The sequence below is a fragment of the Gymnoscopelus braueri genome, assembly GCF_963280865.1.
Source record: "Gymnoscopelus braueri genome assembly, chromosome: 1".
Taxonomy (NCBI): Eukaryota; Metazoa; Chordata; class Actinopteri; order Myctophiformes; family Myctophidae; genus Gymnoscopelus; species Gymnoscopelus braueri.
The window spans coordinates 48,915,572-48,943,567 of NC_137603.1; the positions used below are offsets into that span (position 1 = coordinate 48,915,572).

The window sequence follows — 27,996 nt, forward strand, 5'->3', positions numbered from 1 at the left end:
AGTAAGCTAACAAACATTCAAATGTAAAAAGGAAAAATACAGAACACTTATCATCTCAATCACTTTTGTCATTCGTTCCATTCATCACGTTGAATTTGACATTGAATGGAGTAACATGTAAACAGGAGAATTGGGTTTCATGTCCTTACATTTGCCATTTCCTGTACATAATTGAAGGATTTCTTTCTATTGTATTACTACTCCTATTTCATAACTAATATACACTGGCCTAAAGTATGTACAAACAAGACTTGCCTTTAAACTATAGTACTATATACTATAATAGTATTGTGTAGCATACTGTACACACACGCAAGCACGCACGCACGCACGCACGCACGCACGCACGCACGCACGCACGCACGCACGCACGCACGCACACACACACACACACACACACACACACACACACACACACACACACACACACACACACACACACACACACACACACACACACACAGTTCATGCCACAAACGTAACATGTCCTTAGTAATCATTTGATTGTTGTTACCAGTTAAGCATTGGGTTTAACTGACATTGGACAACTGTTGAACTTGAAAACGAGAGCATCATATACAGTATATATCTAGTTCGTTAATTATCTTGTTTGTTTGTTTGTTTGTTTGTTTTAGAAGAAAAGCAGAACAATTTCTTACATTTGTCATGGGAAAGGGTTCATAGACAAAATTAAAATGTATATTGTGTGTGCTATCTAGAACAAACAGGTCTATGATTAGGAGCAACGTTTTGGGTGGGTTGTGCTTGAGTTGACATTCACAAGTGACATACAGTATGTGTAATAGTGACATAAATAGACACTGGCAGCCATAGAAGAGGAAACATAGGAGAAACCAAGGAAGGTTTCAGTAGGCAACAACTCCAACAAGACAGTTCTATTTAAATACCACAACAACACCAGCCTCTCCTCTCCTTCACATTCAAGGCTATTTTCTACCCGTAAAACAAGTGACTGCCGACAACAGTAACCGCCAAAAGTTGCAGATTCTCAAACGTTTGAGAATAGTTTTGTTTGATTGCTACTGTCGACAGTCACTTGTCTTAAGGGTATGAAACAGCACAGCATGGGATCTCCACAGCACACCTTCACAATTAGATAGTGTAGAACTTAAAACACTATTCTCTGGATTTCACATGTACCCCTGTTCTGGGTTTAGGCTTAAATCCAACCACTTAGCCTCCACTGCCTCCCTCAAAAAAAAGAAAGAAAAAAAAAGAGAAAGAAGTACAAAAAAAGTAGTGGACCGCTATATGCCACTACGCCCCACCTCGCCCCCCAGTCAACAAAAACAAAAAAGCTTTACACATACAGCAACACTACTGTAGTTTGTATTTGTTTTGGCCATTGGGGGCCTCTGTGAGGAGGTTTTACTCAGGCGTTTTAGGATAGGATTTTCTCGCGTGTCTCAGGCAGTTTGGTAGCGACCAGACCACCGCAGACCAGCGCAGCGAAAGCCATGAAGATGGGGATGATCTTGGTGACGCCGATGAAAGCGGAAAACAGGAAAGTCGCGATGATAGCTGCAAACTTACAGAGTGCATTCAGGATGCCGAATGCTGTCCCTCTGGAGAGATAGAGACAGAGGGTGGGGGAGAGAGGGGTGGGGGAGAGAGGGAGGGATGTAGGGAGAGACAGAGAGAGAGAGATGTTAGACGGGAAGTTAAAGAGACAGACTGACAGACAGGCAGACTGACAGACAGATAACAGCCTGATAGATATAGACAGACAGACAGAGACCCAGACATACACATGGATGAAAGCAAAATAAAATCTGTTAGGCTAAGTCCCTATTTGTGAAACAGCGTTGGCTGTCTATCAGGCATGCGAGCGCAATGTGCGCCCGCCCACCTCCCAACACTTTCTTTTTGCTTCATAGGGTTTGATAGAGGGATTATAAAATCACGATTGATACATTGAATGAACATTGACTCTTAACAGATTATAGAGAACTTCAAATATAACAATCGCTTGAGAATTGGCAGTGTACGGCTTAGTTAAACTGGCGGTATCCTACAACCAAAAAACGGACTCAAGCTTTGCGGTGAGTCTGTTTAAGTCAAGGGATAAAACAACAGATACTGCATAGCGCCCTCAATTAACATATGAATACTCCCCCCAGGTATTAAATATGCTGGCGAGTCTTATGTCTTAAGTGTTTGCGTTCAGCGTGACTTGTAAAATAGCGATTCCGCGTAGGATGGTGGCGTTATTACTTAATTACCGCCTAAGAGCTGGAAATAAGACACGCAAAATATGGCCCTCTATCTTTAATCTACTCTATTGCTAGTTTGACAGTTCAAGGGCTCTTTCACCTTAAAGGAGTAGTTCACCCTAAAAATGACTTTATTTCTATCAATTACACACCCCATGAAGCATTGAATGAGTGGAGATTTCTTATTTTTCGCATTCTTAAGCCAATAATTTCATTACCGGCGGTCTCTCCGGTAGGAGACTCTAAAGAGTCTTCTTTGTGTCTCCTACCGGATACATAAGCATCTTTATTATTATCATCAAATTATTGGCTTAGAAATGTGACAAAAAAAACATTAATTCAATGCTTCATGGAGTGTTTAATTGATAGGAAATAAGTATGTTTTTTGGTGAACTGCTCCTTTAATATAACTGATAACCGAAAATAGCCTAATTACAAGCTCACAACGCCTCGCAGTGGGAGCTTGTAGATAGGCTAAATCAGTCTTGGCGACTGACAACTTGAATCCATGCGTACATCCGAACAAACAGCCAGGCAGCCAGCCAGATAAAGAGCCTACCTTTTAGCCGATGGGTACAGTTCTACTGATATGACCTCCAGGCCGTTCCATGCCGCTACACTGAGAAACTGAAACAGACACTGCCAGCAGATCACAGCCCCCTGGCTGAAACTCAGTAGCAGCAGGAAGCTACAGCCTGACGATGCTAACATAGAATAAGCTGTAAAGGAGAGGACAAAATGAAGAAATGAGAAGAAAGGAGATGTGAGAGATAGAGAGGGGGAACAGAACTGTATCAAGAGAAGCAGAGTTTTAGAAGGTGTAATATGTTCTGTAATTTTCTGTTGGACTAGCTGTGATCCCTGTGTGTCCACAGTCTCCACACTGTAAAATGTAGTGTTCATTTAATCACCTTAACCTACTTGGGATTTTTCAAACAAATTTGAAATTTCTCACCTATAATTTTGATGCGTCCTATCTTGTCCATCATGAGAGCAGAGATGATGTTGCCAGGCAACACGGCCATGCTGCCCAGGAAGCTGACCATGTAGATGACGATGTCATTCTCCTCCTGGAAGTTAAGATGGCAGCCTTTCTTCGGGTGGAGGAACGTTGTGTTCTCCATTCGGCAGTCTTTAAACTTCTCCTGCCATAGGTCTACAAGGTTACAGAGAGGAAGAAGAAGAGAACAATCAGAATTGTTTTGACTTTTACTAAGAGTTATTGGGGCTGATTGTTTGATTGACACATGCATTCCCTTTGTTTCATCACACCTTCTCTATGGTCCTCCATTTTATTAAAACACACAAACACACACACAGAATATGAGATCATTAAGAGCTTCATGAATGTTACACAGTGTCTGTGTATACTTGAGACTTTGGGTCCAAAACAAAAGAGTTTCATTTTGTTTATGTTATAGTAAAATAATCAGTGATTTCTGTAGTTACCCACCTGTATTATAGAAGACGGTGTTTTTAATGGTGCAGTTCTCAAAGAAAGTGTTTGTGGACTTGATGTCTTCAAAGTAGCAGTTCTCAAACAGAGAATCCTCAAATTTCACTGACTTTATCTCGATATTCATGAACCTAAAACAAGAAAACAGGCATCATATTATCTTACTTTGACTTAATTCCCCGGTTTTGACGGGTAACAAACTGACTGAATTACCAACCACCGACTGATTAAGTAATAGATTTCTAATGATAAACCTACTTGTCATGGACGTACTCCCCCTCGCGGTGGATCTGGTTGACCAGAGAGAAGTTGAAGTGCATGCGTTCCACACGCTCCCTGTGGAACACCTTGACCTTGGCTTCATACTCCTCATACTGCATGTACTTTATCATGTCAGGGAACCACACGCCTAGACCATGATAGCTGAAAGAAATGCGACACTTTTACAGCATTTCATTTAATCCATTAAGATCTGAGGCCGATTCTACAAATGCCTTCTAAATCAAAATCATTTGACATTTTTCAAACACTTTCAAGATTTTTCAAAAATGTAAAGAAAATAGCAGATGTACAAGCTCGCTGTGAGTTTGTATATCTAGCTATTTTAATAGCCAACACTGACACGAAAATGACATCACAGATGCTTTCCCCGTTTTAATGGGTTAATAGAAAGAGATGAAGTTTTACTTCAAACACATATATATTTTTTATTTATTTAGCTTATCCATCAAAAAGACATTTCTATATATCGGTATTTGTTTCTGTAAATGAGAATATTTTGCGGATGTCACATTGGTAAAAACTTTGGTTAGATCAGTGGTTCTCAAAGTGGGGTCCGGGGACCCCCAGGGGTCCTTGGGGGGTTCCAAGGGGGTCCCCAGCTAAATGAGTTAATATGGCATCAAAATCAGTTCATTCTGAAGAAGATTTTTAAATCAAAACGTCAATAAAGCTTTTTGGGAGCCCCTTTTATCTGTGATTAGTCTAAATTCGCGGCCTAATATCAATTTGGGGATTTTGATATGAAAATGTTTGACAACCACTGGGTTAGACCATCCACCAAGAAGTAAGGCTTGCTCATGTGACTGAAACATCTGCACATTGTGCATGAGCACAGCCTATCTGTGATGGTTTAACGAGCAGTGAATAAACTGTAATGTGTTCAGCAGTAGATCAGGTAGAGGTAGGCCTATAGGTGTGGTGTTTACCTGAAAGCCAGACAGAACGAGACTATGGCCAGGAAGAGACCCTGCAACCTGAGCTCTGGAGCTGCAAGAGACATCACATTAGCCATCACCTGAGAGAGAGAGAGAGAGAGAGAGAGAGAGAGAGAGAGAGAGAGAGAGAGAGAGAGAGAGAGAGAGAGAGAGAGAGAGAGAGAGAGAGAGAGAGAGAGAGAGAGAGAGAGAGAGAGAGAGAGAGAGAGAGAGAGAGAGACGCACGCACGCACGCACGCACGCACGCACGCACGCACGCACGCACGCACGCACGCACGCACGCACGCACGCACGCACGCACGCACGCACGCACGCACGCAAAAAGAGAGAGAAGAAGAGGAAGGCAGATAGATGGATAAACAAGAAGAGAGGCACAGAAATAAGACGTACAGTATTATTATTAGGTCATGTGTATTGTGTTGGTTTTAGTATTTTATTATTAGGTCATGTGTATTGTGTTGGTTTTAGTATTAGTATTAGAGTTGGGTCAAGGTTAGAGTACAGTTGTGTATTGAGAAATTTTAAGAGATATGAAGACCCAAAAAAAGTGCAGTTGCAACTCAGTTTCACTAAGACTCGAGGGTTTAAGTGCTTAATATTAGTATTAGAGTTGGGTCAGACTCAGGGTTAAATACCTGTTGCAGCACCGTCATGTTTCTGACAGTCCAGCGCTGGAAGGAGGTTCCCGTCTCGCTCTGGATTTCTATAAACTCATCCTCCTGAGTCTGGGGGCACTTTATGTTGGCCACCTGGACACAGAGGGAGAGATGATTTACACATGATTATTATCATCTTCATCATCATCATTACTATTTAGAGTACATTTTTACTTTACATGTGGAAGGCAGTTTATATGTGTATTTCGATTTCTTATTTATTCTGTCTGTCTGTCCATCAGTATCTTCTGTATCTGTCTACCAAACAATTCTCTGACCAGATCATGAAAAAGATTAATTCAACATCAATATTTCCAGGCAGATTCTGGTAATATACTGTGTAGACATTAATCAGTAGTAGTCAATACAGAACTGTGATTGAATGTATTAATCAGTATTAATTTAAATGTAAAACATATTGAGTGCAGCAGTAATATGAATATGATTGATGTGAACGGTGTCTTACAGTGAAGACTCTCTCTGGTTCTCCTTTGGCCTTCCAATTGGTGTCATGGACTTGTCTCAGTATCATCCATGCCTCGTCATGTCTGGCATTCTGCACACACACACACACACACACACACACACACACACACACACACACACACACACACACACACACACACACACACACACACACACACACACACACACACACACACACACACACACACACACAAAGGACAAAGAGATTCAGTATCAATAAACACCAAGGAAAGAGGAAAAAGCAGCACTCCAAACAATAAAAATAAAATGCACATTCTGTTATTTATGCTGCATCAGGCTATAAAAACAGATGCACACACACACACACACACACACACACACACACACACACACACACACACACACACACACACACACACACACGCATGCATGCACGCACACACACAGTGATCAGTGTAGCAAAACAACATGATGTACCTAGCACTATAGCATACACACACAATACCACAAGTGGTTAAAGTGCTGACTGTATCATATATAAGACACAATGGAGAAGCTGTCTCAGTGCTGTCAACCCAGTGTTACATAACACAATGGTGTCATGTTACACTGCTTTCACAGGCCACTGGCCAGGTGGCAGATGAATCATCATTTATCCAATCACACCTTGATGCATTAGCAGCATACAGCAGTATACAATTAAACAATTAAAGGAGTATTACACCAAACATACTTTTTCTTGGTCCAGAACCATATTCTGTCTCATCCATAGAGATATTAAAACATTTGGTTGTATTGCTTTACATTGCACAAACAAACATTTATTTAAGAGCTCTTTTTTGTAGAACATGATGTCTATATTTCATGCTCTTCTGTTTTGAGGATAGATATTACTATTTAAGTAATGACTGCAGTTCGTGGGTAACTAAAAAAAATAATTTCACCCGCTCTACACTACTGATGATGTGACAAGTTGAAGTTGAATGGACCGTTATTTGGGTCAATATTACAACTGTGACTTTTACTGTGTTGTATTGGGTGTGGAAAGTGAACAAAATATGTTCTCTTCATCAACTTCAACTTCAACTGAAGTTTTACTTCAAACACATATATATTTTTTATTTATTTAGCTTATCCATCAAAAAGACATGTCTATATATCGGTATTTGTTTCTGTAAATGAGAATATTTTGCGGATGTCACACTGGTAAAAACTTTGGTTAGATCAGTGGTTCTCAACCTCAGTGGTTCTCAACCTGAGTAGGTGCCCTTGAGCAGAACACTGAACGTGACACAGAATTAACCAATAGACACAATAGGGCCATGTGATCAGCAGTAGTTTTACCTCCAGGAGGAAGCGGGGACTCTCTGGCATGAAGTAAACCCCGACCAGGGCAGCCAGAGCAGGGAAGATGCAGACCAGAATGAACAGTCTCCAGTGATGAAACTGGATCTCTGTCCCAATGGCAAAACCCCAGCCTGGAACAGCACACAACACAACACAACATATTATGGTACAACACTCATACACACAGCATTAAACATACTACTGTAACACCAAATAAGTACAGAGCAAGGGTTGGAATTGTTTTGAGCATAGCAGTGTCAGTGTGTGTATGCATGCACATGCATATTTCCATATATCTATGCAGCATACTGAGATATGTATTATTTGTGTACTAGGTGTGCATCAGTTTATCGATCATAAACAATTATCGATTCAAATAAAATAATCGATTTGGGGGAAAATGTATTTTAATTATTGGTTGTTTAAAAAAAAGAAATAAAAAACAACAACCAAAAATACGATGACTTTGTAGATCTGCTTTGTCGATATAATTGATTAGAATTATTTTGTTCTGATTCGTTGATAGAATAGAATATTTGCTAAGAAAACAATCAACTGTTGCAGTCCTACTGTGTATGGTACCATACAAGCGTGCGTGTGCGTGTGCGTGTGCGTGTGCGTGTGCGTGAGCGTGAGCGTGTGTGTGTGTACCATAATGCGGTATGATTCCCCAGGCTGTGAAGGAAGCATAGAGTCCTCCTAGCATCCAGAACATACAGAGCCAGCTGATATGTTCTCCTCTCTTATCCACTGACAGGAACTCTGTGAAGTAGGTGTACACTATGGGGATGGAGCCTCCGATTCTGGTGGACGAGACAAAATACAACCCACTTGTTCTGAAATGCATTTCCCATTTTATTGGAGAGTATAGAGCAGTGGTTCTCAAACTTTTTCATGTCAAGGACCCCCAAATTTACACTTATTAGCCCGCGGATCTAAGAAGATCTAAGAGAAGATCTTTACGGCTCTAGCAGTGATTCTCAACCATTTTAATTTCAAGGACCCCCAGTTTTTAACTCTGAGAGTGTACAAATGGAACCAAATGGACCCGTTAGTATGGACACCACCTCTAACCACTGCAGCTGTACTAGTTATATTTTATTAACATACTCTACCATATAGAATGATTAAATTCAATAAAATGAGTTCCGGATTTCAGCTGTAATACTATTTAGAGCATATAAGGATTATTGCAATTTCAAGCTCATGATATGGCCCATGGTATGACATGTCATTTCTCTAGTCTATGGCCTCTGATATTCTCCGGTCATTAAACATTGTTCTGCCTTTTCTCCTAAGCTTCTCCTAAGTCTTTCATATACTGTAGGATATCCCTCTATAGGGACTCATGAATATTTTGTTACCTTTTCTCCCTGGCTGTTTTTCTTTTACCTTTTCTATCATTCATGATGATTCTAGTGAGATGGGAATATTCTTATTGATGTTTGACCTGCAGTCTTCATAAAAACCTTTATATATTGCCTATGAGATACGTGTGCTGAAGGAAACACTGTTGTGCTGTGAGGCATTTTGTGAAAACCACACACACACACACATTCACACACACACACACACACACACACACACACATTCACACACACACACACACACACACACACACACGCACGCACGCACGCACGCACGCACGCACGCACACGCACACGCACACGCACACACACACACACACACGCACACAAAATATCAGATCTACAAGCGAACTAATTGATCTGCTATTGTTGGCACGTATCTCACTTTGAATACAGGTGTGCTTTGAGATTTTGACTTTCTTCTGGTGTGCCTTGGGCACGAAAAACACTGCGCTATGGAGAATGAGAAACTTAAACATATTTTTTATAACCTCCTGTTCTTCCTGAAGTGTTATTGGAACAGAAGGTTAGTCTTTGCAGAACAGAGCTGTTCAAACAATTAGTGTGGGTATGATTTCAGTGGCGTCTGTCTGCTCCTTTGTGTTGCGTGTGAAACGGAGCCAAATGCAAGCTCTTCTTCAGCAGATGTAGGACTTTTAGTGGCTAATCTGGGACTCCTCAGTGGAAATGGACAGAAAATCAATGTTGGGGAACCAGGTCTTATGCTTATCACAGTTGGCAAGTGCAACCCGTGTGGGTTTAAAGGGCCAATACAGATTTTTTTTAACATAGAACCCATCCTAACCCATCATAAATAAAGAAATACCAGTCTGTTTTACTCCAATATTTAGAACCGTATACCAAACAAATACAGCTAATTCACTTTAGAACTTTAGAACTATCTAGTGATTAGTCATTCTATCAAGTAAGTTAGTCATCTACTCTACAATACTGTATATAAATATGTTTTCACTGCCTTTTATTTTTTGTACCATCAGCTTGTTTACGTTTGTATCAATGAGTAGGCCTTTAAAGAGTACAGAGTACAAACTGTACAGAGAGTATTGTGAGGTCCAGCTTCATTCTACACAGAATGGTGCCAATAGGACCTGTAGAGGAAAAGGACGATGTATTATATGCGGGAGTACACCGCGTCTCCTGATGCCTTGCAACACTCTAAGGCCACAAAGCGCAATACTGAAATGGTATCTGTGCAAAGATTCAGCTTCTGGAGAAATTAAAGCTGTGGTCAAACAACTCAAAACAACAACAAAAATTAAATTGTGGACATTCTGGAGATTTGGAGAAACACCATGTAAGTGCTTTCCATGCATCAACCTGACTGCATTGAAGAAGCACGGCCAGGTCTATGGGGATGGTGAGAGACAGAGCCCATGATGACCCACCTAATTCCAACACACTTTGCTAGTTTAGGATGGCTCAGGGTAGAAGACAAGGTTAAGCAAATTATCGGGATTGATATTTAAGATACTCATAGGTAAGGGACCTCAATACCCTCATACCGCGACCATGATCTGGTACCACCCAAATTTAGAACAAACATGGGGAAATTCGCTTTCTACTACTCTACCACCAAAATGTGGAATCATCCACATTACAATATGTAAAACACTGTTTGTTTTTTATTCAAATATGGCCTGAAAAAATCTAGGGTTCATTTGGTTCAATATTATTTTTGTAAATAACATATTGTGATTATTATGTCTGTCTAGTTTAGTGTTGTTATGTCTGAATGTCAAACTATGAATTGTGCAATGTGCTGTACTGTGCAGTAATGTGAATCCTGTACACCCACATACAGGATTTTCAATTCCTTATATGATCCATTGTTGGTAATTTTCTGGTTCTGATTTGAAACCGGCTAAAGGAGAGTCTAAATTTTGAGGTCATAACTTTTGATCTCATAGATCAGTGTATTTGAGCAGCACAAATTCTTCTTCTTTTACACCCACACCATATCATCAGCACCCTAATAGTACATGAAGATGATGAAGGGTGTGTGTTCATCCTCAATGTACGTGCGCACGTGTGTGCGTGTGTGTGTGTGTGTGTGTGTGTGTGTGTGTGTGTGTGTGTGTGTGTGTGTGTGTGTGTGTGTGTGTGTGTGTGTGCGTGCGTGCGTGCGTGCGTGCGTGCGTGCGTGCGTGCGTGCGTGCGTGCGTGCGTGCGTGCGTGCGTGCGTGCGTGCGTGCGTGCGTGCGTGCGTGCGTGCGTGCGTGCGTGCGTGCGTCATGTGTCTCACCCAAATCCGGAGCAGATTCTAAAGAAGAGGAAGAAGCCGTATCCCTGAGCGAAGCAGGACAGGAAGGAGAAAACTACATCGATGGCCAGAACATAGATGAGACATTTCCTCCTGCCCTTCCTGTCAGATAGACCTCCCCATACTAACGCTCCTACCATCATCGACACATACACCAATAGACCTGTAAGACAAAACACATAAAAAAACATGTAAATACTCACTTTAACGCACACACGCACGAATGCACGGCACGCACGCACGCACACACAATTATTTGCATGGCATAATCACTTATTTTGACTATATCATAAATATAACACAACTCATAATTAGTTGTGCCCTAGTAACGATAATTACAGATGCACGTCAGGTTAATGGTATATATAAACACAGGCTACAGGAGAACATTATTAAGATTAATGCAATAGCTACGGTCAATTATGAAACATAATTATTGTTGCTGTAACTTTGCTTTCCGCTTCAGCACAGAAAATGCCTGTCTTTCATCTGTAAGTTAAGGCAGAGGGATATTTCCTCCACAAGGTGTCTCACTTCACCTGCTTATGAATGAATACAGTTGGAGGGAGTATCTTACATTAACTCTGAGTTTCAAGCCTCCACAGTGTAGTGATTGACATTTGTATTGTACATTATCTGCTATGTACATTCATAATGGACAGTCACAAGGACACCACAGCATGTACGTAACTGTAGTACGCCCACAGGAATGGATAGAGTAGGACATAATTGTACTTTAAACAACATGAAAGTATTAGCATGGTTAATATTTACAAGTTATTGATTCAAGTATTAATACCATGGTTAGTGTACTGCCGTGGTTCTCAAAGTGGGGTCCGGGGACCACCAGGGGTCCCTTGAGGGGGTTCCAGGGGGTCCCCATTAAAATATGTTAATATAGCATCAAAATCTATTTAACCACTTTATACCTATATACATATCGGCTATAATCTTTTTTTATTTGGGGGTCCTTGATGAGAATGAGATTGAGAACCACTGATTTCTATCTATATAATCATAGATAGATAGAAACTGTATTGTCCAAACACAGAGATTGACCTCAGACTTCACTGTGGTACAGGTAACCACACGAACCCTAGCGTCCCTATGCTGGGGCGAACATTTGGTGAAAATAGCAAATCTACAAGCTCACAACGCGTCACGTTGCGACCCGCCATGAGCTCGTAGATCGGCTATTTTTGGAGAGAAGAGATTTGGTGCAGAGGAAAAAAAGGAGGAGGCTTACAGTAGTATTGACCCCCGGGGGACTCTGGCCAACAAAGTACAGCAGCCTATATAAAGTTTAAGTAGTTAAGAAAAAAGGTAATACAGTAACAACACAATCAAACACCTCAAGGACAACACAACAGTGCTTCTAGTAAATACAACAGCTGTCAAAAGAAAGCAAACACTTGAGTAAATGAGGCATACGAAGTGATGCTGAATGCTGATGAGATCCCTGAGTTAATTATACTGCATGAAATTATGATTATGATGAATTATGACTTATTTATTGGTGATTTTCCACCACATGCTATACTAGAAGTGGAATTTGCTTTGTGCATCTTTTTTTCAACGCTTTTTTACACTGAATCTGTTCAGAGAGGTGAAAACTCCTGCAATGCAGTTCCGGAGTCCTTGCTCAAGGGTACTTCAGTCTTTAATAACTACACATGATTCCTATAGCATCTCTATTCTGGGGCGAAGAGATTTAGTGAAGAGGGTGAAAAAAGGAGGGGAGAGCAGCCCTGGGGGACCCCGGTCAACAACGTATATACAGGGTTTAAGCGTTTTTTAATGGGGGACACTGAAGATAATAAGCTTCCCTCCATTATCCTGCTCATAACTGAACACTCCCACCTGTCAGTGCCTGGAATGAATCCAGCAACTTACTGGTTATATAGAAGTAGGACTGTGAGTCGCATGTGACATTTGTCCACATGAACGCCAGCGTCCCTATTCTGGGGTGAGCTTGTAACATAGCTTGTAAATAGCCGATCTACAAACCCACAGAGCTTTTAGATCAGCTATTTTCGTCAAATGTTCCCCCCATCACACAAAGATTTTGCTCTGAGGACCCCCTAGGGGTCTCGGGGGGTCCCGGACCCTGTAGTACGATAAGTGTTATCATAGGAGGGCTTTACTTTCTGTCTGTTTATGAGAACTGATTGTGGGTTTTCTTTAAGTTCTTTGTACCCTATTAGAACTATAGGCAATATGGACAGAAATCTAATATCTGTCGATATTGTGGGGATGACTATTGGTGCTTTCACAAAATATTTTGTTAATCAATGCAACAAACAGCTAGAAGTTCTGAAAATCACTTAACTGTAACACAGACTTTAAAACCAGGAAAAGTTTGTACCAGAACAAGAAATAAGAAGAGGGTGAAGAATACATCTTATTCAAGGTCTCCTGGTCCAAACCAGCCAGCTCATATGTATGACATCATATGTGAAACATCTGTGCCTGAGTGTTAAATTAGCACCCATGTGGTAACTTTTACAGTGTATCTTTAAAGGGTATCCTATTGGTTAGAGCAGTGTTTCTCAAACTTTTACATTTCAAGGACCCCCCCTTAACTCTGACAGTGTACAAATAGAACCAAATGGACCCGGTAGGGTCCATTTGGTTCTATTTGTACACTGTTAGAGTTACAGACTTGTAAGGGTCCATTTAGAACCCCTTCAAGGGAACCCTGAGTGTCCCTGGACCCCACTTTGAGAACCACTGGGTTAGAGTAACTGTGTGACTCATATGATGCGTCCTACTGAAACGTCCATGAATCCCACCCCTCCCCACCGCCGTTTACTCACTGTAAATGAAGCTGGATTAGTGTCAGCTAAATTATTGAACTGTGCCATATCCTGCTGCATTATGTTTTTAATCCTGTATGTCCATGTACAGTAATGCGTCAGTACCTCTGCGTTACAGTAATTGCTGTGTAACTGCTCTGTGTGACAAAGCTCATTTCTCATACTTGGTCAATTCTTCAGTCAGACCTCGTTTGATATAAATGTACAAACCATTACAGCTGCAGGCCATTGTTGTCCAAATTATGTGCCGCAGAGCTCTGAGTATACAAGTTTTCATTCCAGCCAAACATAAAGACAGCTGATCTCACACTCCATGGTACAGTATATCAATATCACTGGAGTATAAAAGGGAATATTGAAATACTTTGACATCTTGACCTGTCGAGCAAATAGATTTTTAAAGAGGCGGTGCCATGGTTTTGCACTTTTTCTGTTTTTCATGTGTCTATGAGGTTGATAGAACTTCATTAAGCCCCCTGGTGGTGTTTTATGGTGTTTTATGTCTTCTCTGACTATTTTGAGTTTCTACCTGGAGGCTGAAACCTTGAGGGTCAAACGTGCCAATAGAAAAACAGCCCTTTAGTGACATAGTAAAAATATACACCCCCCCCCTCATTATCATAACACAACAGGTGTGGGCATGAGGAGGAGGAGGGACTAGGACAGGTGGGTGGTGCTAAGGTGGTGGTGGACGTGCTAAGGTGAGAACCAGGTATACTTAATGAGCTGGAGGTCAAAAACATAATTTTAACAATTTCTGTACACTTTTTTGAAAAAATTCGTCCTCCTAGTATAACCATAATACCTGATGATTATGTTTTAGGGGGGGTCGAAAAATCACTGAAAGTCACGACACCCCGTCTTTAACCATTTAGACTCAGTGCCCATGACTAGGCTTTTTCCCTAGACAGAAATTCTCTGTTTAGTAGGCCTACTTTCTAAACTGGGTGACTGGCTATGGTGACTCCCCATAATTGGCATGTGTGTGTGTGTGTGTGTGTGTGTGTGTGTGTGTGTGTGTGTGTGTGTGTGTGTGTGTGTGTGTGTGTGTGTGTGTGTGTGTGTGTGTGTGTGTGTGTGTGTGTGTGTGTGTGTGTGTGTGTGTGTGTGTGTGTGTGTGTGTGTGTGTGTGTGTGTGTGTGTGTGTGTGTGTGTGTGTGTGCGTGCGTGCGTGCGTGCGTGCGTGCGTGCGTGCGTGCGTGCGTGCGTGCGTGCGTGCGTGCGTCTAATGTTAATTAATTAAGTAAACATGATTTCCATTTAATTCCTGAGATTTTACTCAAGTAAAACATGAGATCTGTAGTGTAGGAAGACAACGTATTCATTACTTCTTGTCTTGTCTTGACATCACACCTCTAATTGTTAAAGTCCCAGTCCAGACATGTTTTAAGTTTTAAATACTCTGCTATGATTAATATGATGTTTTCCCCACATAAAAAGTTAAAAGAAATGGATAAGGGTCTTGAAGCACATCTAACTTTCTTGCTTACTGATAAATTAGATCCATGAATATTCAAATATGGAAATATCACAGGCCATGCCTAGCAAGCTGCTCAAAACAAGGTGCAAGTGGCAAATTTGCATATTGGACCATGATAGGTTCATGGGATTGGTGACATCACAGCATTAAGCTCCCCCCGCCAGTGTTACAGTGTGACACGTTCTGCACATAATACAATTATTGCCTCCAAGATTGTTATTGCTGTGTTGTTAAGGGGTCAGGTGGGTGGGCCGCATGCTTTTTCAGTGCTTGTTTATTTTAATGATCAGTCAATCGATTGTGTTCCGACTTGGATCAATGGAACCAACGTACTGTATAAGTTAATATTTATCGGTATCACAATGTCAACAAATCAAGGTTTTAAAGAAAATATGTACCATGTCATTTTTGTATTAATGTTTTAATATTAATGTTATTATCATTCAAATCTTTGTGTTTTGCCAAATTATGCCAATTATTTGGGGGTCCACTTGCAATATCCTCACGGCCCACCAGTCAGTGGACCCCGGCCCATAGTTTGGGATTCTCTGGTCTAGTATAAATCAGGCTTGTAGATTTACTCTGTTACAAGTCCCGTATTCAAAATGCACTTGAGTAAAAGTACAAAAGTATCTGCATCAAAATATACTTAAAGTACCAAAAGTAAAAGTACTCATTGTGCATTTCACAATGTATGAAAAATCTTTAGAAAATAGCATCGTATGCGATGCATTGTGAGCTTGTAGATCTGCTATTTCCAAATGGCCGAAATATATATAGGGCTGAAGTGGTTAGTGTGTTTTGTAAAGTTTTCATATAATTGTAGTGGAGTAAAAGTACAATATTTTCCTCTGAGAAGTAGTGCATGGGGTAGAAGTAAAAGTATTGAAAATTGTAAATACTGCAAAAAGTAAAAAATACCTCAGAATTGTACTTAAGTGCAGTACTTGAGTACATGTACTTAGTTACTTCGGTTCACACCACTGGTTACACAGATAACCAGTTACTGTACATCCTGCGTCTCCCTGCTTCATACCTCCTCCACCCAGCTCTGTGTTTTTACTACACAGCCCTAATTACACCGACAGTAAGAAGCTTACAGGCACGTGTGCACCTCCCCTCTGGATTACTAGGCTGGCTGCACGGCACCACACAACTCCACTGTCATTCAACAAGGCACATATAGCCTACACAGTCAAATCCTATAACACTGAGACCCGTGAAAGGGTCCATTTTGGTTCCATTTCTGCACTCTCAGAGTTAATGAATAAATGAACGCTGAGGATTTTACTGTCAGTGTGTGTAACAGAATAGAATAGAATAGAATTCAGGATTATCATTGTTTCTGCTCTGATTATGTTTAAGACAATAATAATGTAGAATGTTAAATGACCTTTACAGGATTTTAAATTACATCACGTACGTCGTCAAGTCAACGGAATGACATCTGTCTGTCTGTCTGTCTGTCTGTCTGTCTGTCTGTCTGTCTGTCTGTCTGTCTGTCTGTCTGTCTGTCTGTCTGTCTGTCTGTCTGTCTGTCTGTCTGTCAGGACATTACAGTAAACCTGCATACATACGCCACTGCTGCAAAGAGGGGACATTTCATTATCATTGGTGCAACAGACTTGAAATGTATTCAACCAATACACTGATTTCATGACTGCATAGTATTTTAAAACCATACAGTCTCTACATTCTCTGCCTTAAGCAGCAACAGAGCAGAGACATTGATCACAGAGGAATATTCAAGGCCATGTATTGTATATCAATAATCTACACACCTTTCTTTCACATGCTGCGCTCTTGTGGCATGAAATCGTATATTATATACATAATGAAACATTTCTTTCTTTCTAAAAATCAGTTCTCTACCAAAAGAATGCTTTTACAAAATGATAAGCATGAAAGGAAAACATTAGTTACTTTTAAAAGGATTGCAGTGTTAGAGTGGAGGGAGGTGGGGGCAGAAACTGTAACACGGCTCACCTGTACGCAATTAACCCTTCCACTATATCTGTGTTTCAGCATGTTCTGAAAAGCCTGACAAGAAGGATGTAGAGGTGGTTTGCTGAAACGCTACTACAGTTAAAGTGAGTGTAAGTGATATATATTTAAATTTTTGTTCAAATAAGTGTTAAATAGCTCTATATTCTGATAGTAATCATTGCTAGAGGGTTTGTAACAAGGGTCTCCCGGTCTCTCCAGTTCTTTAGTAAACATAAAATACATTTTCAGGTCAGGATGCTACTATAAAAATAAAAAAAGGATACTATTTTCATCCAATCAGGAGAGATACAGGAATTAAAATCGGAAGTGATGAAACAAATAGAATAAGCAGACAAAATTGTAATTGGAAAACTATGATGAATATCGGTACTCTCTCCTGAAATTGGCAAATGTATTGAAAATGTATTTTCTGAATCAGTCCTAAAGATCGTATTTGATACATTACAATTATTACAATTTGGTCATTTAGTAGAAGCTCTTATCCAGAGTGACTTACAAGTGTGTGATCAGATCGAGTAAATGGCATGATGTTATCAAGAGACAAAACCTGGAGCTGCGTGCACCCTGGGTGAGCTGAGCTGTTATGAATCATAAAAAGGCATTGGTGCTATAAAATAGAAAAAGGTCTTTACAGTGCTGGAGTGTTTTTCTTTTCATATCATCATACCTTGTCCACCACTTTGTTCCTAAACAACACATTATCTCAAAAACTACAGGCTGGATTGCTATGGAATTGCCTGTGCACCTTCATGCCCCTTGGGAAATGAATCCGACTGATTTAGGTGATCCCAAGGCCTTTCTTCTACACCAACCAATAGACCAACATTTTCACTTGCACACAATACAATATATCATACATTTCGATGGGCGGATGGCATGCCACTTGCTGAGCATTCATGCTTCCCGGAGGATGAGCCATACTGATTTTGGTCATGCCATGGCCTTTCCTCCAATTGCAAGGGCCAAATGCACAAAAGCTATCACAAGTAGGTAGATTTCTATTAAACTTGCTGAGTGCACTTGCTCTGTGTGGTGCATGAACCATTTGAGCCTATCCATGATGTTGCCTCTACCATAACCCAGACTCAGGCCAAAATGTGAAGCACAGCTTGGGCCTGCTAGCATGGCTTTTATTATTTGAAACATGCTGCTCTTCCACTGAAAGCTGAAGCTGTTTTGAGACAGACTCAGCAGTGACAGACAACAGGGCAGGAGTGCGCGTGGACCCCTCTTTCCATCTACACTATAACTAAGTTAGTCACGTTCTTACTCTCTATCATAGCCGGAAGGAGGCTGAATGAGTCTCCCGTGGTGTTGCATTGAACAGCTGTAACCTTGGTGTTGTAGGCCACTCACCTCCCTGCAGGGTGCTCAGGTTCCATGCTAACACGTGCTGAATACATTCACTAGCAGGTTCATTCATCGGTCTTTGTCACTATGCCTCATCCCACGAGCCGGCTGTTAAGATGCAACTAGAAAAATGTGCTCCTCGGAGCACAGGTATCCGCAAGGCCAGGTAGTAGAAGTCAATCTTAGCCAATCAGGATGAAATATGAAAAATCAGACAGATCCGTCTTGATCACATGACTATAGAGAGAACATGTACCGATTTGCGTGATGTTTGCACAAAATCTGTAGAAGTAATATAAGTAGCAAAAATTGGCGTCCTATAGTGGCACTATAAAAGGCAGATGTGAAAAATGTGGGGCAGAAGTTTTTCCTTGGCCTGCAAAGTTTCACACCGATAGATAAAAATGTGAATCGGCCTGTTATAGCGCCACCATGAGACCAATTTGAAAAATGAAGGATGTCATTCCTTCCTTGGCCTAGTGGGAATTTGCGTGCAAATACTATAGAGAGCTATAACAGGTCAAAATTTGGGGCAGAGGTTCTGCTCTGGCCTCCAGGGAGTGTGTGTGCACAGTTTCACGTAGATCGGGCCAGACAGGGGCGAAGACAATAAGTCTTGGCGTAGACAATAAGTGCTGTGCAAGCTGCCACAGCAACTACTGTAGCTAAATGTTAGGCCTTGAAATAAGGCCAGGGATTCTGTGAGCTGATCAAGGCTTCTGGGATTTTGTATTATTTTTACTTGCAGCTGTATTTGTTCAATGAGACAGACAGTAGGAAAGCTGAGAAGGAGACAGTGCAGTGGAGACAGGAAAGATGACAAGCAGACAGAGTCGGGGAGACAGGGGAGCTGAGAGAGGCGGACAAAAACCTCCATACACCTCCATTGACTGGACTGTGAGTTGTCAGTAGATGACAGGGTGACCATGAGGTAGAAGGCTTCTAATATATGCATGAGGTCACAGGTTAGATCCCCGCACTGGCTAAAGTGTCCATCCCTCAGCCCTTAATTTCAGTTACCCAGCATGCCCTTCTCAGCATAGCAATAAAAACCAGCATACTCTCAAATCTTTACACTGCACCAGCTTGGCTTTCATTTCATTGAAATGAATTTGACCAGCATGGATTTAAATTAATTCAGTAAACTTTTTCTCTTACCCAGCATGCCCTTGTTCGCGTTGGAGATGCACATGTCCTTCTCTGCGCTGGGTAGGACGAAGCCCACCACAAAGCCATCTACACCGTCAGCCATCAGGGCCAGGCCCAGAACGATGAACAGGGTCCACTGGAAGCGTCCGTGACCACAGTCCTCCATGATGGTCTCATACTGTTCTGGTAGGTCCTCTTCCTCGTCCTGTTGTCTTGCGGCCTCCTTGGCCTTCCTCCTGGGAACAGTGGCATACATGCATCAGTGCTTCTCAAAAAGGACCCCCATAACTCTGAGAGTGTACAAATTACGGGTCCATTTGGTTTCATTTGTACACTCTCAGAGTTACAGACCTGTAAGGGTCCATTTGGAACCCCCCCAAGGAACCCTGAGGGTCCCTGGACCCCACTTTGAAAACCACTGGCATACATCATAACCTTATGTACAACACTGCAGCTATGAGCTTTCCTTTTTTTTAAACTGATGTTGGCCTTATAGCCTTAGGACTTATAGACTGCAACAAAACAAAACAGAATACCTAATATAATAGATAGAATGCAAGTCCATAAAATATCAGCGTTGCATCAATATGACAATTCAGTTGCATCCTATTTTGCACAGCCCATTGACCAGATGCCTTAGATTGAGCCATAGCTAATCTTGCAAACCGCTGGACTGATCAGCACCAAATTATTTTTGCACACTACAAGTAGATCACTGTACTGTACCTGCAAAAATAATTATTCCCACACACTTGATACTTTTTGAATTATTTAACTTTCTACTATTCATGTGTTCATTGTTGATAGACTGATATGAATTCATATTCACTGTAGATGGAGTGGACATATTCATCCATATAATATTCATTGTTGTTAGACCATGATTTTTTGGGTCCCCCCAGATGACAGTGAAGTGACAATTTAAGGACTTTTAAGACCTTTTTAATACCAAAAGAAAGTAAGAGAGAAAAGAAAAATACCATCACTCCCTCAAAAGTAATCAACAAACTATACTATAAAAACTGGTCAAACATTGGCCAAATGGTCAAATAATATAAGAAAGAGGCAACCATTTTAAAAATAGCCGATCTACAAGCTCGCTTTTGCGAGGCGTTGTGAGCTTGTAGATCTGCTATTTTCACAATATGTATTTATCTGTGTAACCGAGTCAAACTAAATTGAATGCCTCAACTCCTACATTCCGAGTGCTTGTCAGGGTGGGGGGGTCCCCAGTTCAAATATGATTATTCTAGGGGGTCCCCAGTTCAAATATGATTATTCTAGGGGGTCCCCAGTTCAAATCTGATTATTTTTGGGGGTCCCCAGTCTAAATCTGATTATTTCGGGGGGTCACGGCCTGAAAAGGTTGAGAACCACTGGCCTTAGTAGTACTGCAGTGTATATGCACCTTTTTAGTCATTTTAGTTATGACCCACCTGGCCTCAATGCGTGCCTGCCTCCTCGCCTCCTTGATCTCATCAGGGTGGGGAACGCCCTGGTACTCCCCCTCATACATCTGCTCATCTTGTCCTGAATCGTGTCCTTCGGTGTCTCCACTGGCGGCATCCTCGTCTTTTGCCTGCTGGGGGAAGTCGGTCTGGTAGGGGTATCCGTCCGGCCCGCTGCCTTCCACGGGGTACGTGGTACCGCCCTCAACGGTCCCTTGCTGGTTGACGTTGTTCTGATAGGGGTCGTCCATAGCTGCTGCATAGAGTGTAGGGCCGGGAGGAAGAGGGATTCAACACCGTAGCCGTTTTTTATCGTGTGGGTAAAAGGTGGTTGTCTGTTGGGCTAAATGGGCATGGATCCCTCGGCGGAGGGCTGTCGCTGTGTGTTGATGTCAGTGCTGGCCCTATGAAGACAAACAGTGAGGAACTGCTTTGTTTGTCTGTCAGCTATTTTTGTGTGTGTGTGTGTGTGTGTGTGTGTGTGTGTGTGTGTGTGTGTGTGTGTGTGTGTGTGTGTGTGTGTGTGTGTGTGTGTGTGTGTGTGTGTGTGTGTGTGTGTGTGTGTGTGTGTGTGTGTGTCTTTCATGACCACTGGAGGTCTCAGATTATAATTATATTCAGAGATATCATGTTGTTCATTTAAGTTTCACCAATAGTTTTGGGGGTATGGGAATCAATAGGTTATATTTAACCACTTGAACCCTATAGCATCCCTATTCTGGGGCAAAGATTCAGTGAAAAAAGCAAATTTACTGTATGACGCTGCTATTTTTGGCCGAAGATATTTAGTGCAGAGCGAAAACAGGAGGTTCAAGATTCCAGATTCTTCTGCTTTATTGTTACGTGTAACGGTACATAAGAGCATACATTATTTTTGTTTGGCTCCTCAGACATTGTAGCAACATAGTAACAGTGATAATTAACAATAATATGGGGGGCCTAGTTTAGAGGCCTGTGGGACTTAAGTGGTTAAATGACAGCTGGTTGTTTTTACTTTCTAAATCACTTTAACTAACATTGCCTTTAAAATGCCTTTAAATGTAAATGCGATCAGTCAGTTTTCCCACTCTGTCTATATACTCACACGGTTATTGCTGCTCTGCAGGGCAGAGTGTGTTCCAGGTGTGAAGAGGAAACTGCAGGTTGCAGCTGTTATGGTGTCTGGATGAATTTAGTTAGAGGGCCTCAACAGCTGGAGTGAAACAGCGTTAGTTCCTCTGGTCTAAATTGAGCAGCATGCTGAACCTAAAAAACAAACAAAAAAAAACACATTCATCATACTTGACAAGGCTACAAAAGAACCAGAGACATTATTTTGCCAAATTAAATTAAAACATGGCTGCCATCAAATAAGAGGACATACAGGGCTTGCTGCAGATACATCAATGCATGCAGCAAATACTAATTTATATTGAGGTAGATAACTATAAGATATACCGTATGTATGTTGCATGCAACACAAAGTACTGTAACTTGCATCGAACAGTGACCGTAAATGAGGCAGGTGGAGATCAGAGTCTAATCTTGTCTGTTTTCTAATCAGATTTTGAAACTTTTCCACTGTTACTTTGTTCTTCTGTTGTAGATATTATTACTATCATATTATGTTTGCTGTGTTAAGGTAACATGACATCCATGCACCATAGTCTCGCATAGCCAGACGATCTCTACTGATATGTCTGGGGAAATCTAAATTCAACGAATTGGCTTGGATGCCGGAGAAAACCAGCACTAATAAACCTACGCTCACTGCTTTGAAAATCAATCCTGATACCATCACATATGAAGGAACGCCCTAAAGTCTTTGTATTGGTACTGTGAGGTTGTTTTGTTTTCCCCCCTGTTCTTTCACAGTTTTAGCCCATTCACTGAATTTAGATGTCACCAGATGCGTGAAACTACCATGTACAGTACCTTATCTGTTTTAGACTCTGTATTGTCTGCACTGCCCTGAGGAATAGTACTGGGCACTCTATTCTTGACTGCACTACTTGTAACAGAGTATGCTAAACACAACAATTGCTATCTAATTGCCACTTTCCATGACTAATTGGAACTGACACTTGAGCGCTGTTTACACGTACAGTACACATGTGATTATCATACATTCTGTTCTTTTTTGCTTGAGGGACAGAACACAAGACAACTGATTGGGGTTTGAGCGCGCGTGTGTGTGTGCGCGCGCACGCGCACACACACACACACACACACACACACACACACACACACACACACACACACACACACACACACACACACACACACACACACCACACGCCACACACACACACACACAAGCATGTGTGCGGCTGTGCGCACACACGTAAGTACGCACACACACATACGACCTCTCTAATCCTCCTTGTCCAGAGAGAGATTACTGTCATTTCCTGAACACCTATAAGGTCTGTCCCTCAGTCCCCTGCATCAATGATCGGCTAGCACTGTACAAGGAGCCATACATGGAGCACAGACAGGGGGATGGACCTAAACACAGAGCGTTTGTTAGACAAGAGTAAGTAGTAGAAAGTAGTGCAACTTCTAATGAATAAAGGCCCAGGTACTTCAACCAGATGTGCATAATCAGTTAGTGGTGTGCGCAGCTATTGAAGGGGGTTCCAGTCAAAGAAACAAAACTTTTCTTTTTTTTTGCATAAAGTCCATTTGTCATCAGAAAACTCAATTCTAGCAGTGATGCAGAAGTAACTTGAGGGGTGTATCCTATCACTAGTACTGTCTATTTGCCCATCATTAATTGAGTTGAACAAAGATGAACCATGAAAATATGGTTAAATATTTAAGGGCTCCACACCTATTATCACTTCTCATTTCAGGCTCCAATGGTTAAAAGCCATGTAAGATCCTTGGCATAGACTCATTGTAAAAAAGGAATCGTGTTGATCTTGGGATAATCAGTATGTACTGATTATTTTATGTATGTTCATAAAGATCCAATGTGGATCTTGGGCTTCATGTCACTAGCCTGTTATGTCAGTCTATGACGTAGCTATGATGTATGACTATGATTTTAGCCTGATCCAAGACCCATTGACTTGCATTATACAATTAAAGTTAGATAATTCATAAAGTATGGAATATGTGACAACTGTGACCTACTGGCAGTATGCAAAAGAAATGTGCGGCTGATCGATCCAGTGGTTTGTGAGATTAGCTCTCAGACATGGGCAGGGTAATGACATACATATCTTTAAAGTTCAATGGTAGGCGGTACGTGGCAGTTCCGTATGGGTTCAGTATGATTATGGGTTCAGTGTGATTTAGTAATGTGAAAATGCAGAGTACAGACAGGAAGTCAGAAGGAATGATTGTTCTGCTTTAGTTTTGGCAGAGAAGGCTTCAACGTACAGTTACATTTAGTTTGACATGGTTTAATTTGGTTTGGCCTGGGTTTGGTGCGCTTTGGTTAGCATTTCTCTATCACCAGACAGACAGGAAGAGACAGACAGACAGACAGACAGACAGACAGACAAGACAGACAAGACAGACAAGACAGACAAGACAGACAGACAGACAGACAGACAGACAGACAGACAGACAGACAGACAGACAGACAGACAGACAGACAGACAGACAGACAGACAGACAGACAGACAGACAGACAGACAGACAGACAGACAGACAGACAGACAGACAGACAGACAGACAGACACACACACACACACACACACACACACACACACACACACACACACACACACACACACACACACACACACACACACACACACACACACACACACACACACACACACACACACACACACACACACACACACACACAAAATTGACATTCATAAACAATCACATACCCTCAGACAGACACACAAGTACGCAGACAGACATTAGAAGAACAAACTGGCAGGTAGATAAAAGGACACACACACACACACACACACACACACACACACACACACACACACACACAGACAGACAGACAGACAGACAGACAGACAGACAGACAGACAGACAGACAGACAGACAGACAGACAGACAGACAGACAGACAGACAGACAGACAGACAGACAGACAGACAGACAGACAGACAGACAGACAGACAGACAGACAGACAGACAGACAGACAGACAGACAGACAGACAGACAGACAGACAGGAAGTCAGTCTAGTTTGGGTGTGGGTGCACCCACCCACACCGGGGGCAATCCCCCCTGTTGTCATATGGCGAACAAGAGTGCTGGCGAATTTAATCCAGCTTAAGAGACTGGAAATTTCATTCTCTCTCTCTCTCTCACTCACTCGCTTTTTCCCTACTTCAGATTATTGCTTCCCTGCGATGGAATTCATAAAGGTGACTGAGTGACTGAATGACTGAAAGACTGAGGGAGCGTGTTTCTGTCAGAGCAGAGCTGTGTGGCAATGGCAGTGATGGATTATGGTGTTTGGAGAGGAGTGTGGAAATCCATTTAATGCTCCCAGAACAGAAAACAAGCCCAGACAAGACAGTGGCATTGAATTCCCAAAACAGTAATGAAAAATCCATAGAAGTAGGTGTAGAAAGTGATTTTCACTAGAAGTAATAATGGGACATACTGTATGGCACTGCAGAGTGTCTGTGACATTCACAGCAGTTAATGGGTTTTTAATGTAAACTTCCATTGTGCACTGCAAGCACAATATGTATGTATTTACATCATAGTCACTCATCCAGAATAACTAACAGGTGCAAGCATATAGACTATCCTACATTGCCAACAATACAGTCAACCAATAGAAAGAGTACAAGTTATCCAAGCCATGGAGACCAGAAGGATCACATATGAATATGATATGTAATGTATGATACAGTAGATTCAGATGATCCTTTTATGGCGTCGCTCCATGCCTCCATATAGGAGGAGAGACATCTAGAAATGGCTCTGTCTGTCTGTGAGTCTGTCTGTGTTTGTGTCCGCCGCTGTCCGGGGCTAATCTCTCAAACTATACCAGTCCAATCAGTGTCAAATTCCTGTGCACACTGCCAGTGGGCCAAGGAAGTACGGTACCCTGTAGTATAGCGCATAAGCTCACTTTTTTTAGCAAATCATGCACTTTTTGTAAGAAGCATGAAACTTTCAGCATAGTTAGTATATGCCATAATGTTCATTTTCAGACGTGGAGAGAAGTCAGATTTGACCTCTGAGGACCATGAGAGGTCAAATCCAAAATGGCCGCTAGTCCAACTTAAGTTTGGAATCAAACACAGTAGAAAAACGTTTAAAGTATAATTTCCAACTAAATAGGGGATGCCTTTTTATTTTGTGATACTTTCGCGATCACCATATTTCAAGGAAATGCATTTAGGTCGAGGTCAAGGTAAAAATGTGCCCAAGAAAAATGCTGTGATTTCCTGCAACAAATGCCAGTGAAACAAACACTGGTCTGTTATATAGGCAACACCAACAATGACACACCTGATGTGGTTCAGACAATTAATGTATTAACATTCCTCTAGCAGAGGGCAAGGAACTTTATGCAACCAATGAAAGTGGAGTTCTCTGTTCTCCTGCTGATTCAAACTTGGCCTGCCTTGCCCCATGTTCGCAAGAGGACACTCCTCTGCTTCTGCATGTGGCAGATGCTGTGCAAAAGGGGTGTAAGAAGGTGCACCATACTGGTAGGACTGGCTTTGGCTTCATTCAGCAAGAGCTGAGCTGTGGGTTGCCTTTGGTGTTGGATCAAGCTTTTGGTACAAAGCTGTTCGTGAAATAGTTGCCACAATGAGTGTCTGACTCTCCCAGTCTTTCACGCTTTCACCAGGGTGTGTCACTGTGTGTATAACTGCGTTTGTTTGAGGAAAGACGACTTGCTGTGTCAGAAGCCTGGGAAACTTTCCCACCTTCCCAGAGGTGAATGAGGCTTTATGTGAACTTCTATGTATGCCAAGTGAGGTCATAGAAGAATCAATGTTCCTGTTAGAGCGATTTGTGGTGCTCATGTATGACTGAACCAGTGAGTGCACGGAAGTGAATGATACCAGGAACCAGCTCTTCACACAGAACACTAGAGAACATTCCTCCAACCCAGGCAGCACTCAAGCAACACATCAAGTGCACTTGCTACCAGGTCAACTGTTGGAACCAGGCATTGGTCCTGGAACCAGAGATGCCAGAGCCATCTGATTGGGGCTGGACAAAGGAAACAACTGGTTGGCAACCGTTTTTGACCACTCTCACTGAAGAATCAAAATCGTGCCATGAATTGATCCGCTGTCACTGCATGAAAGGGTGAAATGGGTGATGCAAATGTGCCAAATCGTCAAGTCTTCTTTTTCTCTCTTTCCTGTACACAAGATGTGAGGTCAAATCTGACTTCCCTCCACGTCTGAAGATTCATATTATGGTATTTACTGACTATATGCCAAAAAGTGCACAATTTTATTGCTAATCCGCTGCACTACTGCATTTGTTTTCACATCTTTTATATATTTCTTTAACATTTTTACTTTTCAGATCAGTTGGCAAATCTGGCAAATCTGCCCAATTATGGTGACAGCTTTAGTTACTAGTTACTTTGCAGATTTAGAGTATTAATTCAGAACATAAATTAAATAATAAATTATATATACAGAGCTACCAAGCAGTAATTAAATCTGAGTACTTCTATCATAACTGTAGCGAGGTAATGTTGTCCTTCACTGTCCTACTGCTGTGTCAGTGTACAGGACTACTTAGGCACAGATGGAGCTTACATAACTCATACTGTAGACTGCATGCTCGCTCTCTCT

At 41.6% G+C, this 27,996-nt stretch overlaps 1 protein-coding gene across 1 annotated transcript; it reads right to left on the bottom strand.

The window, feature by feature from the left end:
- Positions 1-1,402: 1,402 nt before the first annotated feature.
- sv2ba (synaptic vesicle glycoprotein 2Ba) lies at positions 1,403-21,506 on the bottom strand (the record flags this gene model as incomplete). Its single annotated transcript, XM_080430523.1, has 13 exons — positions 1,403-1,586; positions 2,794-2,953; positions 3,190-3,390; positions 3,688-3,821; positions 3,949-4,113; positions 4,899-4,987; positions 5,543-5,656; positions 6,030-6,119; positions 7,355-7,488; positions 8,009-8,160; positions 10,988-11,168; positions 19,817-20,043; positions 21,244-21,506. 13 exons carry the CDS (start codon positions 21,504-21,506, stop codon positions 1,403-1,405), a joined length of 2,094 nt encoding a protein of 697 aa, XP_080286649.1.
- Positions 21,507-27,996: the final 6,490 nt, after the last annotated feature.